Below are 15,147 nucleotides of genomic sequence, written 5' to 3'. Positions count from 1 at the left end.
TACCACTCTTGCAGGAAGTTAAAAACATGCCAGAAATTCTAAAGCTGAAGAAGAAAAAACAAAGAATTCTAAAGACCTAGCACTCATATGTAATAAAATAGCACAATCTTGTGCATTTAAAATAAAGCGATATTCATACCCTGATTTCCTTTATGGCTTTGTTGATGCCAGGGGCGTATGCTTTGTCCCTGTACTACTGTAGCCATGTATGAAACAGCAAAGAAAAACACTTTCTTTTAAACAGCATAAGTACGTCCCGGAACAATTATGAACTTGGTGACTAATTACCGATTGGGCTATTTTTAACAACAATTAACAGAGTATATGTGGTTGTTTCAACAGGGAAAGAGAAAAAACTTGAGACCGAGGTTACAAGCAATATTGCACCTATGCTGTCCTCAATGTAATTATTTCCTTTTTTCATGATTTGTATACCAGTCATTCTTCAGCATGTGTCTGTAAGCCAAGCATTCTTATGAGTCATAATAGAGCCAAAATATTGTCACGCGCTAAGAGCTCGAAGAAACGTACAAGGAGACACAACTGTCAAAATCCCAGACACGAAGAAGGACGTCTCCACTGGCGTGGGTTGCTCGTTTTCTTCACTCTCCTTGTACAGAACTGGCTTACTGTTCACTGGCACAGAACACCAGGTGGGATTACTCCTCCTCCCAAGAAAGCATCGACCCGGTGCTCGAACAAAAGTGTGCACAGCAGTGGGTCGAAGTAGGCAACATAAACAAACATTGAACAAACTAGCACACGAGAGAAAATGCGTCCTGGGCCTGGCAATCAGAAATGAACGGCATTCACTGTTCACATGAAAAGTTCACTGGCACACGAAGAAAATTCACATCAGCGTGTAAAATATGGTTTTTGGGCGGACGACGTGTACAGTCTCTGGGCATGGTAACCTGCGCTGGGATAATGGTGAGCCTTCGTCTGGAACCACTTCGTAGTTCACGTCGCTCACACGTCTGAGTACTTTGTAAGGTCCAAAGTACTTCCTCAAGAGTTTCTCACTGAGACCTCTCCACCTAATGGGTGTCCAAACATGAGCTTGGTCACCAGGTTCATAATTAACTTCTCGATGGTGGATGTTGTACCGCCGTGCATCTGCACACTGTTGAGTTCCGATGTTCACACAGGCCAGTTGATGTGCTTCCTCGGCGCGCTAAATGTGCTCATTGTTGTCTGGGGCTAATTAGTCGAGCTTGTCGATGTCCTCATAAGGAATCATGGCGTCTAGCATAGTTCTGACATTTCGAACATAAATGAGCCAAAATGGTGTGAAGCGTGTAGTTTTCTGCGTGCAGTATTGTACGCAAATGTTACGTCCGACAGGATATCGTTCCACGTTTTGTGCTGCACATCCACGTACATAGATATCATGTCTGCTAGTGTTTTGTTTAGCCTTTCTGTTAAACCATTACTCTGAGGGTGATATGCAGTGGTCTTTCAATAGCTTGTGTAACTCAACCTGAAGATATCATTTAAAAGCTTTGCTGTGAATGATGTCCCTTGATCAGGGATGGCATATGAGGGGCGCCATGCCGCAGCACAATTTGATGCATAAAAAAACTGGCAACTTCAGATGCGGTCCCTCGTGGCAACGCCTTTGTCTCCGCGTAACGCGTCAAGTAATCGGTTGCGACAATAATCCATTTGTTTCCGGAAGAAGACAAAGGAAACGGGCCTAGGAGGTCCATTCCCACTTGATCAAATGGTGTACGTGGTGGATCGATTGGTTGTAGATGGCCTGCAGGCTTTAAGGATGGTGTCTTGCGATGCTGGCATTCACGGCATCCCTTCACGTAGCGTAGACACAGCTCGAAGCCAAGCAGCTGCACTCTACGATCCTATTGTGGTGACGCTACCAAACACTTCGGTGTTGTGACCTTGTTGATGGCCATTAAGAATCGGTCTGGTCACTTCGACTTCTTCATAGTCAAGAAAGGTAACCAGGCAATACTCGGACTGCGTGCAAGCGAGGCGCTGGGATTGGTCACGAGAACTGTGGATGCAGTCGACGTCAACGCTTATGAAGTATTGCAGGAATTTCCTCACCTTTTCCGTGGAACTGGCTGTGCAAAACGGCAGTATCGGATGGTACTACGTACTGGATCGGTGCCTGTAGTCCAGCCAACACGACGCGTGACCTTGACACTGCAAGAACCGCTGCGGGAGGAACTCGACCGCATGGAACGGGGTGGCATCATCACGAGAGTGACAGAACTAACGGACTGGGTAAGCCCGCTTGTGATCGTACGTAAAAAGGATGGCTCACTACGGGTATGCATTGATCCCAGGCATATCAATGCATGCCTGAAGCGCAAACACTATCAGATGCCCAAATGTGAAGATATTGAGGCTGAGCTCACTGGCGCTAAATATTTTTCCCGCCTCGATGATGATTCGGGATTCCACCAAATTCCTTTGGATGAAACCACATCAAAAATTTGTACATTTGGTACACCTTTCGGCCGCTACTGCTTTTTGAGGCTGCCCTTCGGGATCACGTCGGCTCTGGAAGTGTTTCAAAAACACTGAGCGATGTTTTTGACAGGGCTCCTGGGGTGCGGGTGTATGTAGATGATATCCTTGTCTGGGGGTCTACTAAACAAGAACATGACACGCGCCTTCGGAATGCATTGCAACTTGTGGGAAATGCTGGTTTGACATTTAACGCAGACAAGTGCAGGTTCGGGCTAACTGAAGTTGAGTTTTTGGGTGACGTCATCAGCCAAAATGGGATAAGGCCGAATGCGACACTGAGTGTGTCCCTAGCCAAAATGCCGCAGCCAACGAACAAAGCTGCTGTCCACAGGATGTTGGGTGTAGCAAACTACTTTGGGAAATACATTCCGCATTTGGCAGAAAAGACCAAACTCTTGCGCAGCCTCATCAGAAAAGAGACGAAGTTTGAATGATCCGAAAATCACGCGAACAAATGGTCAGCTATTTGCACATGGCTAAGCAGTGCACCTTTGTTGACCGCTTTCGATGCTGCCTGAGAAACAAAAATTTCTGCTGATGCTTCTAAACAAGGACTGGGCCCCGCACTTATACAGCAGTACGGTGACAGTTGGAGGCCTGTTATGTATGCATCACGTGTGATGAATGAAACTGAACAAAAGTACTCGCAAATTGAAAAAGAGGCGATGGGCATAACATTCGTGTGTGAGAAATTTCATCATTTTGTCTACGGGCGCAAGATAGTTGTAGAGACAGACCACCGCCCACTGTTAGCCATTGCATCCAAAGGAATCGGTGATATGCCGCCACGCCTTCAGCGGTTTTTCCTGAGCCTATTGAACTACGACCATCTGCTTGAATTTGTACCAGGAAAATAACTGCTGCTGACCGACATGCTCTCAAGATTGCCGCCCATCAACCAATGCCAGGACACCAGTGGCTCAACCGAAGAAATAGAAGTTCACGCAGTTGGTGCTGTCTCAGATCAGGTAAGCAGAAAAACCTTGGATCGTATAGTTGCCGCAACTGCAAGAGATCTGGACTTGAAACAAGTGATTCGCTACATCAGTGGCAGTGGCAATCTTGATGGCTGCTTGAAACCTTTCGCTGCTGAGCTTTCTTTGATAGGAGTGGTGTTGAAAGATACTAAAGTAGTTGTCCCAAAACGTATGAGGGAAGAAATGCTTCAGCGCATACAAGAAGGGCATTTGGGCGTTAACAAATACAAGGCACGAGCCCGACGACTGGTTTTCTGGCCCGGACTCAATGCAGACATTAAAAACATGTTAAAAAGCTGCGCCGTATGCCGAAAGTATGCATATAGGCAACCAAGCGAGCATTTGATGCTTAGACCCACGGCGGATCACGCCTGGTACAGAGTTGGCATTGATATTTTTTAGCATGGTGGATCCTTATACTTGTGTGTGTTCGATGCACAGTCAAACTTTCCAGAGGTGGAAAAACTAAGCGATACCACATCTCGCACGGTCATCGCTAAATTAAGCTGTATTTTTTTGCCATATGGAATCCCTGTTGAGGTATGCAGTGACATTGGCCCTCAGTTCGCGTCTCATGAGTTTGCTACCTTTGCATCGAGGTACGACTTCAGGCACGTGAAATCCAGTCCTGGCTTCCTGCAGTCCAATGAATTAGCGGAAAAAGGAGTGCAAATAGTTAAACAGATTATGAAAAAGACGCAAGAGAATCGCAACGACTTCTGGCTGGGCATGCTCAGCTACCGATCTACACCGCTGGAAGACGGCCGTTCTCCAGGCGAGCTGCTCCAAGGCAGAAGGCTACGAACCAGGCTTCCCGACTTCAGCCTCCAAACTAAATATTCCATGTTTAAGCGCAGGCAACTCGACAGCGGTAAGGACCTACCAGTGCTCAGGAAAGGAGAAGTGGTGAGGATACGAGATAAAGCGTAGACCCACAAAGCACAGGTCATGGAACCTGTATCGCCGAGGTCATATCGTGTTGTTACTGAAGACGACAAAGTGCTCTGTCGAAACCGGAGACACCTGATTCCGACGCGTGAACCATTTCGACGCAATGACCTCGACAGCAGCGACTCGGAAAGGGGCGACGACGACCAGCCAGAAGTGACTACATCAACGGGACTGAACGTAAACCTACTTCCACCCACTACACTGCTCCCAAGATGGTCTCAGAGGGCAACTCGCCAGCCAAGACGGCTGCGGTACGATGATAACTTCAATCAAGTTGATGGTGTATCTCGGCGTTGAGAAACTGTTAAAGAAAAGGAGGTGTATCCTGTATGCTACGCATGCGTCGCATGTCGCAGCTCCAGTGACAGACTGCGAAGATAAGCCAGCACGTGCCTGATATCGGCTTGTATATATACAAGGGGTGTTTCCTGAATAAATGTTGTTGATTCTTGCATTCAATCTGAACGATACAAAGTTGACTGATTGGAACCCCATGATATACGTATCGTTATCACAAGGGCTCACGTTTAGACTACTCGTGCCATGGGCGCAAATAGTCTCAACAATTTAGTAGAAGCTTTTTAAAAATTCTGGTTCGGTCATGGTGTTACAGGGCCTAAAATAAGCATGCTCAGCTCTTGCAGCAAAAGCAATAAAAATTATACAATGAACTCAGTTGTTATAAACTTCAGTTGTGGCTCTCACGTGGGCTGGCTCTGGGATTCATAATATATTAAGCAGTGAATTACCGCCTGTATGCCGTGGAAGCTGTGGTTGTTCAGACTTCACTGACGCGTTAAAGTAAACAGTATTAATAACATTGCACAACTTGTTTCACTTGCAGTGGGAATCTACATCTTACGTAACATATTTCTAGACTTGAACAGAAAACTGTAGCTGCAACAAATATTTAAAGAAAGCTTTATTGGCTGAATTCATTGCAATAACTTTTGCGGTAAAGTGCATATGTGCATGCGCAATATGTAGACCGGCCGAGATATATGTGACGTACCATACTTTCAGATCATCTGCACTACAAACTGAAAAGGGCCTCTAATCATGCAGTTCCCGAGAATTCGTTTCTCTCAGAAAGGTGTGTTTAAAGTTTCTCACCTATAGATATCAATATATATATATATATATATATATATATATAGAGAGAGAGAGAGAGAGAGAGAAAGACATATATGTTGTATCTGTCATTTTCACCCACTGTTTCTTTATGGCGCTATTAAATTTCTTCCCCATCAAGTAATGCACACCTTAATCCAGTCTAATGCTAATGCAGCCTACACACTAGCTGGAAACCTTTGTCCTTTTTCTCCAACTTTAGAATTGCTTACATTATTCTAACTTTCTCGCAAGTGTAGCATACTCATTTTCTTTTTCCATGATGTAACCCATACATGTCAGATGTGGTGCCTCTACTCCCATACTCTGAAATGAATGACTCCCCCAGATTTTGTGGAGCACTTGTACAGACTGTGCATGGCAGCCCACACTGCAGGTGTACTACTGAATATGCACTTTTTTAGGAAGGTATGAAAGAGTGCAGTAGATGAAATTTAGAGAAGGCAAAGGCATATATGCTGTATCTGTCATTTTACCCCACTGTTCCTTTATGGCGCTATTAAATTTCTTCTTCATCAAGTAATGCACAACTTAATCCAGTCCCATGCTAATGCAGCCTACACACTCGCTAAATGTGCCCCGGAAAACACAGCCCCAACTTTACACAGAATATTTTGGCACTAATTTGCATCATAAAATTGTCTGGCATAGTCACAAGCTGAAGAATGACTGGATAAATCATTCCCAAAAATATAATTATTTTGAGAATGGTAAATATGCAATATTGCTTCTCACTTTGGTCTCTGCTGCTTTTATATGCTTCCATGCTAACAAAAATGCATAACTCTGCTCATTTTCATTAGTAAAAACTTAATTTTAGTTCAAAAGTGACAGAGGCTGGATGGGAACAGAGGCCCCGCTAGCTCAGTGAGGTAGCCCCACTCTAAGAACACCATTAGCAATTTGTCACTTAATCTCTACTCCCTTCTACACGAACCTCTACCTTGAAGAAGAAAGTTTTTGTGTGTGTGTATTTTGTACTACATGGCTAGAGCTGCAAAATATGCATGCATCTCTGGCATCAACGGAGCCACAGAGGAAAGCAGGGTATGAATATCACTTTATTTAATGGAAACTCAATACTGTCACATACTATTATGAAGCTGACAGGTATGAAATAGAGCTCATTTACCAAGAAGGCATGCAGATGCACCTGTGATTTGGAAGCATAGTAAACAAATAGTGGATGAAGACACATCGAAGGTAGGCCAGGCCTATTAGAACCCACTTTGTAGGTGGCTTCCAGGCACACATGTGCAATTCCAGATAATGCACCCAAGGTCTAAGGCATTAAAGTGTGAATGCAGAAAATGAGGAACAGGCTAATGAGTTCATTATTTTAAAAGAAAGGCAGATCCCATGTACAGTGGAAATCGATTATATGTGAAGCGCGAATGAAGAAGGTTGATATGTTGCTTAATATCAGAACATTATGAAACGGACGTAAATTATACCGAGCATGACTTCCATGTCATGATTATTATGTTTGGACATGTAATTTACCTTCATCGCCTATTCACGCCCCGTGATACCAAATTTGGTATATGTGGAGCTAGTGAAACGGTCGCGAGCGAGCTATTAGCATAGCATGTAGTGGTGTTTTACATGACATGCATATCATGATTATCATGTTTGGATGTGTCATTTACCTTTGTCATCCATTCATGTAACATAATTACCAAGTTTGTAATATGTGAAGCTAGTGAAACGGCTGCCATTGCATCATGAGCATGGTATGATGTCATGTTCTCACATGACACGCATGTCATGTTTATCATGTTTGTACCAGTCATGTACCTTTGTCACCTATTGATGTCAAGTAACACCAAATTTGGTGTATCTGAAGCCAGGGGCGGATCCAGCCACACATTTTAGGGGGGGCGGTCACCTAAAGTAACATTGTAGAGAAGGCGTTGTCATGACTTCTTTGTTTTTACTAGCAGAAAAACCACTTCATTGCACAAATACTGTTAATGTATGCTCACAATGGTTTAATTCACTCATTTGTCCTAATTAATTTGTGATAAGTGGTGGACTATGAGCACTGAATATAGGGGGAGGGACTTTTTTTTGGGGGGAGGGGATGATCGCCCCTACCACCCCCCCTCTGGATCGGCCAATGTGTGAAGCTAGCAAAATGAACATGAGAGCACTATGAGCGTAGCACGTAGTCATGTTTTACATGACATGCATGTCATGATTTCCTCATTAGGGTCTGTCGATTCTGTTCACCATACAGTCATGTCATACCATACCAGTTTTGCAATATGTCATGTGAACGAAATCACGGCAACAACAGCAAGACTATTAAATGTAAATTATGACATTCATGACATACATATAATGATTTTCATGTTATGACTAGTCACTTATTCTCATCATACAGTTATGTCATGCCGTACCAATTTCTGTATCAATACGATTATCGAAACGGCCAGGAGAGTTAAGAGTCGTAGAGGGCTAGATAAATAAATACGCTCAAAGTCGCAGAAGTTTGCTAAGAAATGCTTTACAATAAAATAAAAGATTGAAGCAGTGAAGGAATATGGTAATGAGTGGAGCACAACTTATGGTCTCGCTCTTAGTTTTTTAAGCTGTAAAGGAAGGGGAGGTTTGGAAACAGCTATATATGATTGTGGGTCCTCAAGCCCAGAGCTATTCAGGTGCACTGTGAACATTTCAAGGAGAGGACAACAATAAATCTATTTGAGAAAAGGCGCATCAGCCATTCAGTGAATAAAAATGCACTTGCTGCTGCTATCTACAGGTATGTAAAGCACAATAAAATTAAAGCCCATCCTTCACTTGCAGGTCAATGCATGTAACAATACAGCTTTCAGAAGTGAATCGTTATTAAACATTGATTTCATATATTACGTATTCTCAAAAAAGACAATTAGTGATAAGTACAAAGAACTGAGCATGCAGCACTAAGATTCTCCAGATACTCATTAGAAGGCAGATGTGTGTGAAGCGTACTTGGTGGGCATTGTACCAACAACTTATGCTGGCAGCCACATTAAGTTGTTGTAAAACTGAAAACACTGGAGTGTATGTCTTTTTCCTTGGAGCTGTTGTTGTGGCAAGCTGCTGCTGAAAAAACTGTCATCGGCCAGTTGTATGCCTGGTATCTAAAATGTCTAGATGGAGGGCAGATGGAATCGTGAGCAATAGTGGATGCAGACAAGTGTAATATTCTCACAAGACATTTTCGTTTTTCTAAAATAGGAGCCTGCACATACAACACATAAAACGCTGAAAAAATAACTTCATCAAAGAAAATGAGACCTTGAGTATTTAGTCACATCAGGCTCATAACAAAAATTTTCCATCGTACAGCGTTCAATTGACTAAGAAGGAAAAATTGACTTCAATGGTCTGTCTATCTATCTATGTAGCCACCTACGTCTGGTTGCTCTCGTGATCACTCCCTTAGCTTTGGGTAAACCGAATCAGTATGGGAGGGTAAGATGGTTTGACTAATATGATTGTTCGTCAGGTCATGAATAATGCTGCAATCCCATTGCGTATGTCGTCAAACCCTTTCTTCAAGATGTGTGGTACACGTATTGCAGGTATGCGGTTATTTGCCTCACGTGATTGACAGTTCGTCTACCCGAGAATGGCAAGAAATAATATTGGTAATTTTAACAAGACAATGTCGAGAAAAATTTCACTGTTCACCCTGTGAATGCAATGAATAAATATCAGGGCCCCTGCAGAAATGAAAATCAGACATTCTGCGTGGCAATCAAGTATTCTATCATAGAGCCGCACCAGGTCTCGACACTGCTGTAAAAATAGACACCACTCAGGCACAATGTTGCTTGAAAGGTCGATTTCAGTTGCAATTCTAACTATAGAATTTTCCGAAAAGTTACACACGCACTCCTATGATGCAGCCGTCATGACCAGTTCATGTCAATTGTAGTTAAGTGCCATACACTTTGGTAAATTTATGTAGCAGTGTTCGGGGCTATCACCCTTTGGAGCACAAGCGCTACATATCAGCTTACCGCAACTGATACTGATAACACTCATGTTGCTGCTGGCATCATTATGCAAATGTAGACAACTGGTTATATATAAACATATGCCACTGTTGAACATAAATCAGTGTGTACAACATTCGTTCATATGTTTAATGTCATTTAGTACATTTTGCTAAATACAACACAGTTACCTTCCTTCAATATTATATGTAAGTCTCAAATTGCAAATTATGTCATTGTACAACATTTTTATGCATTAAAAAAAGTCACCATTTTTTCAGTGCTTTCTTTACTGTTATCCTACAAGGATGAAGTTTTTTCCCCCCTAGAAATTCACTTACTTTCCAATTACAGAAAAAACACAACAGGTGCCTGTCTGTTTTTTTTAAATCTCTGAAAGGAATTGATACTAGTTTATTTATTGCTTACAAGGGTGCCATTTCGCGCCGGAAAATGAGACACGCGTAGGCAAGAAAACCTACGAGGTGCAAACCGCACGTACTACATACCTAGGGGACGAACACTTGTTTATGTACAACTATCGATCGTGCAGCTGTATGAGGATTTAGTAGTGCAATACAGGCTCTTTCAATTTGATTCGTGTTTCTCAACCAGGAATGACTCATTTCTGCATTTTACAATAACGATCAGGATCTCAATTGAAATTACATCGTGTTACACTTGCATGGCTTAACCTCGGCCTCGTTGACCAATAAAATGGCTGTAATGCCACTCATTGATTAATTGATACATTCGACGAGCACGCGGCAAAACAGCCAAAGCAAGTTACCGAAGCATATGATCAAGCACAATGAAAAACATACTTTCATGCTCAGTAAATTTTGTACAACGAATGGTGCCACCTCACACACACAAAAAAATATTAGCAATCACAAAAATAATGCTGAAGCATGTATCGACAGTGCAGGTATGGTCTCTAGCAACATTTCTAGAACTAGGTAAGTTGCAAAACTGAGCGATGTTGCGCGGGGCCACCGCTGCCAGAGACAAATGTGGCACTGCTGCCGCATCTGAATTCACTCACTGCGTGCTCGCTCGTGTCACTTTCGTAACGTCCGTCGGCTCTGCATGTTGCAGTGCGTCGCTATCCTGGAGACTTCTTTTTGCGTGAACAGTTTTGTGCTTCAGCGTGCCCTGTTCTGCTTTGTACATCTTGCGTTCCCAGCTGTACAAGGGGCTACAGGGAATGAGAGACACCACAACATTTCTTTTCTGCCCCGCGTTTACCTGAGCAGCGAGAGGCATGGGACCACACTATTCCTCGTGCGGACAAGAAACTGCCCAGCACATCACATGTGTGTGGTATGCACTTTCATGAGGAGGACATCCTGAAAACTCACTCACGTCATCAATAGTAAGAAGGTACAAACCACCAGAGGAAAGAGGGACCTCATCGGAAGATGCGTTCCAAGGATATCCCAAAGTTGCCCGCTTACCTTTCAAAACCGGCGACAAAGAAGCGGAAGCTGCCCAATAGGAGTGGGGTACTTTTCAGAATATCATCGATGAAAAAGAATAGACTATCTCCGAGCACTGAGCTCGAAGACAGTGAAATAAGTTCCGACATGCCGTCAACAAGTGGTGTCATAATTTCACTTCAAGACATAGAAATTGTTTGTTGTCCCGCTGCATGTTGGCGGAAAGTTGTTGAGAATGGTGAAACAAGACGTCTTGTAGTGTTTATAGTGCTCAAAGAAGAAAAAAGAGTGCTATTTGTGGAGAAATGCGTAGTCGTCGCAAAAGACATGACAGTCACCCTTAGTAGCCGTCACCATCGCTTAGCCAAGTCACCCGGCAATGCAGATACCATCACCTCATTGGCCGAACTTCTGGAGGACATAGAAAAGATGAAAGTGTGTTCATGTTGTCCCGATGCGTCAGCAGGCAGCCTCGTGAGTAATGACTACGAAGTGCTCACCGATACCTCAAAGTGCGGTCCCTGCTCGAAGCTTTGGCTTCAGCTGTGTTAACAGGTTTCATTAGAGGAACTCAAGAAGAAGCAGAGGGAAGACATTCTTAAGATAATGGCCGCACGAGTAGCTTTCCGACTGTCTAAGTTGCTAAAGAATGTGACAGACATGAAAAAAAAAAGCTGACTATAGAACCAGACAAAAGCCACAGGATTGCGCCACATAGTTGTAATTTATTTTAAGGCACGAAAAACACAGTCACAAATGAGAATACAACACATTGTAATAGTTTTTTGCACCTAAAATTAATTGCGAACATACACCAACTAGCAACAAACGCGCAGACTCGTATGTTATGCTATCAAGCATCATTTATCGTGGGCTGTTCAGAAAGCCACAATTATACTGTATCTGGCCAAAAATACTACACAATTTCCGCAGTATACACCGCTGAAATATTACGCAGTATCAAGTTTCTGCAACAGCACAAAAAAAAATTCTTATAGTATACTGTTTGCAAAGCTCTTTCGGAACGGCTGCCACGGCGTCTTGCCACGACGACTGCGCGTTTTCTTCTGCTAGCGGAAGCTTGTTGTGCAGCCAGCGCCACCAAACCGGAAGTTGTCTTGGCCCCATGTGACGGGTCGTCTGACGCGAGGAGTTTTGCAACTTACCTAGTTCTAGAAACGTTCGCCTCTAGTGCAAGGAACCATAGCACAAGTTCAAGCGCTGCAAACACTGTCCGCATTTGTCAAGCACATGGCCAACGATAAGCTTAATCGCAGTGCCCACTACAAGGACACAGCAAACAGCACACGTGTACAGAAATGTTTACAGCTCGCGATCGCATACAGCTCATCACACACACGCACGCATGCACACAAGTCGAGAGAACCCGAGGTTGCCTGACCCACTGTTAACCAAAAGGCACAGCATGCCACACGCAAAAAAAAAACATATATATATGCCCAGAGAACCAGATTTAACTCTGCAGAGAACCTCAGGTTGCCTGACCCGCCGTTCTCCAAAAGCCATAGCTTTGTACAGATCCAAGCCAAGTTGGGTGAAATAGCGTTTGTGCTATTTTCACGGGGCTGTAGCAGTCACTGCCATAAGCAATGGGGTGCAAGGCGCACATGCAGTCTGACTTTTTAGAAGTGCTGCCATCTCATGCCATCCGTGTAAAAGAAGTACCTGGGTGCCCACGACCGATTCCGGCACTGGAGTAAATACCCAGACCGCTTAGGATGTTGATTGGATTGAATAAGATCGAGCTGGACTAGTGTATTTACTGAAGTGATTTTACTATTCAGGATGTAGATTGGATTTGATCGAACCCACCCTGCGTTGCTGTACTTAATTACTATTCTTAAATCATGTATTCTGACAATAACTAATGACAATGTAGCAAGGATGAAGCCGTACTACAATTTTTTTTTAACAATGAGTAGATGCATATGGGTATTTTATTTCACTGGGCTCTGACGCTTGGAGAGCGACAAAAGTCCTCAGATGCCTGCATGAAAGCCTGGGGGTAGGGTTTAAAGTGCTGACGTTTGAATATGGGGTGGCAAGAAGGAATCTGTCAGGTTGCATTTGCAACGGCTTCCTCGATTCCATAGATTAATCACGAATGCCAGCATGTCACCTTTCTTTACGTACTCTTCTATGGACGGGACACTAAAAATTCCAGCATATCGACGGAATGAATGATCATGAGTGGGGCGAAGCGTCTGTCCATCCGTACGTGCACCCGTTCATTCGTCCGTGTGTCTGTCTATCTGTCCATGCATCCGTCCATCTAGTGACCACTTCAAGTACCGCCATCCAGCGGACAATTCAGAGACTAAGCGAGAGTATGTACCACATTTCTGCTGTCAGCTCTTTGTTAACAATGACAGCGTGATAACGACCCTATGCTACGTTTTTCATAACATGTGGACATGCCGATATGTGTCACAGGTATGCGGGTATGTGCCGCAGGTTACGCGCTACGACAACGGCGGATGAACAAGCCACGAGATAAGAAGCTTCGCCCCTCAAAATAATCACAGATGAATAACACCATCTCAGGAAACAGAAATGAGAACTTTACCTAAAGTTACCCAAGGCTACCTTTGCAACGCGATCTACCAGCAATAAGTGCATAGCTGATGATGTTTGGCAGATCTTCGCTAATAATAATAATAGTAGTACTACTTATACTGAAAGGCATGGCATAGCCCAGCAAGCTGATGGCAGTCCTGCCCTAACCCGAGCCAGGCCGAAATCGTGGCCAAGACAAGCACTACAAACTCGTGATTAATGTTGTGTTTCGAAAGTCAGATATGCTACGTGATATATAGAAGCAGCAGGCACAAAATAGTGCATGTACCAACGTGGAAGCTAAGGAATGATTTAGTCAACATGAAAGACAATTTACAGAGCGGAAATTGTCCTGGTCTTGTTTACGCCATAGGCTGCCACGATTGTGACAACCAGTACATCGGTGACGCCAGTCATTTCAAGAAAATGGTGAAACAGCACAAATATCACGCCATGAAACGATGCATGGCCCGGGCCTGAATACCCTCGCTAAACGTGAAAACTACAAGCCACCAAATTGACTGGTCAATCACACTTGTTCTATCCAAAGAAAAGGTTGAATCACGCCTGCATCTCGAATACCTGCACATAAGCTGAACAGGAATGATAAGACTCTTTCGACAATGTACCTCAGTGCTTACGTCACATACTTAGGTGTACCTAAATACGCTGTGTTTTTTCAAGGCTCTTGTATCAAGTTGTAAAACGTCAGTAAACTTTGGCACTTACACTAATACCCACGCTACACAAGCAAAGCAAGCGTGGTTACGACTAGCCACGGTTGACCGCGTTGAACCGTGATTAGCGCCAACCACGGTTACCGATATTACAGCGCACCCACGGTTACCGGTTACAGCCCGAAAGCATCCTCGGTTAAGGTGGCTAACGTCATCTGGCGCAGAACAATCAACAGAGACACTTCTTTGCGTATATATGCTCCGAATACATTCAGCAGCAGCCAGGCAAAAATGTCATGTGTGTCCCCTAGTATATTTATGTACTTACCGGTCCTTCTTGTTCAGATTCTATATCTTATTCCGGACTTGCTTTGGCGCGAATTACTCTGCGTCAGGCGGAAGTTCGGCGTTCAACTCGGCTGTAATTGCCGCGTACACTTTTGCATTGCGTGACGTGCTCCGCATATCACTCAAATGATTTTCCCACATCCCTATCAGACTTTACGTGCTGTCCAGCTCGTCCATTTTTCACGCGCGCTCGCCGACTGGTAGTGTGTTCAAGCAACCTCTCTCGCCATGCATCGCGTGAAGCGGCGCACGTTGACGAAAAACCGGTTCTCAAGGCGGCGCTGCCGTAGCATGGGCTGGCAGGATTTGTCAGATCCGCGCCGCTCTGCCTTCTCGGGTGCTGTTCAGCGGCCTGTTGCTTGTGTTCGTGGCCGCTTAACAAAATTTTTTCTGGCAATGTTTTTGCTGGCCACGCGACAGTGAGACAATGCCGAGTCATCGGCGGCAGCGACACTGCTTTGCATCTCGGTGCGAAACAGGGTATACCTTTGGAAAAAAGGTGAGCAGTCGTCGCTTTTCGCTGCATCCAAAGACGAAGCACGGAGGAAGGTTCGGGAAC

The 15,147-nt window shown here is 44.1% G+C and overlaps 1 protein-coding gene across 1 annotated transcript in view; it reads right to left on the bottom strand.

The window, feature by feature from the left end:
- Positions 1 to 10,945, bottom strand: part of LOC142775612 (uncharacterized) — a 48,894-nt gene extending 37,949 nt beyond the window's left edge. The window contains exon 1 of the mRNA XM_075877125.1: positions 10,593 to 10,945. Coding sequence (XP_075733240.1) covers positions 10,593 to 10,813 — 221 coding nt within the window. The 5' untranslated portion in view covers positions 10,814 to 10,945. The remainder of the gene's footprint in view (positions 1 to 10,592) is intronic.
- Between the last annotated feature and the right edge of the window lie 4,202 nt (positions 10,946 to 15,147).

The sequence above is a fragment of the Rhipicephalus microplus genome, chromosome X, assembly GCF_043290135.1.
Source record: "Rhipicephalus microplus isolate Deutch F79 chromosome X, USDA_Rmic, whole genome shotgun sequence".
Classification (NCBI taxonomy): Eukaryota; Metazoa; Arthropoda; class Arachnida; order Ixodida; family Ixodidae; genus Rhipicephalus; species Rhipicephalus microplus.
The sequence above is the reverse complement of the archived record's forward strand: the minus strand, read 5'-3'. Positions and strand labels throughout refer to the sequence as shown.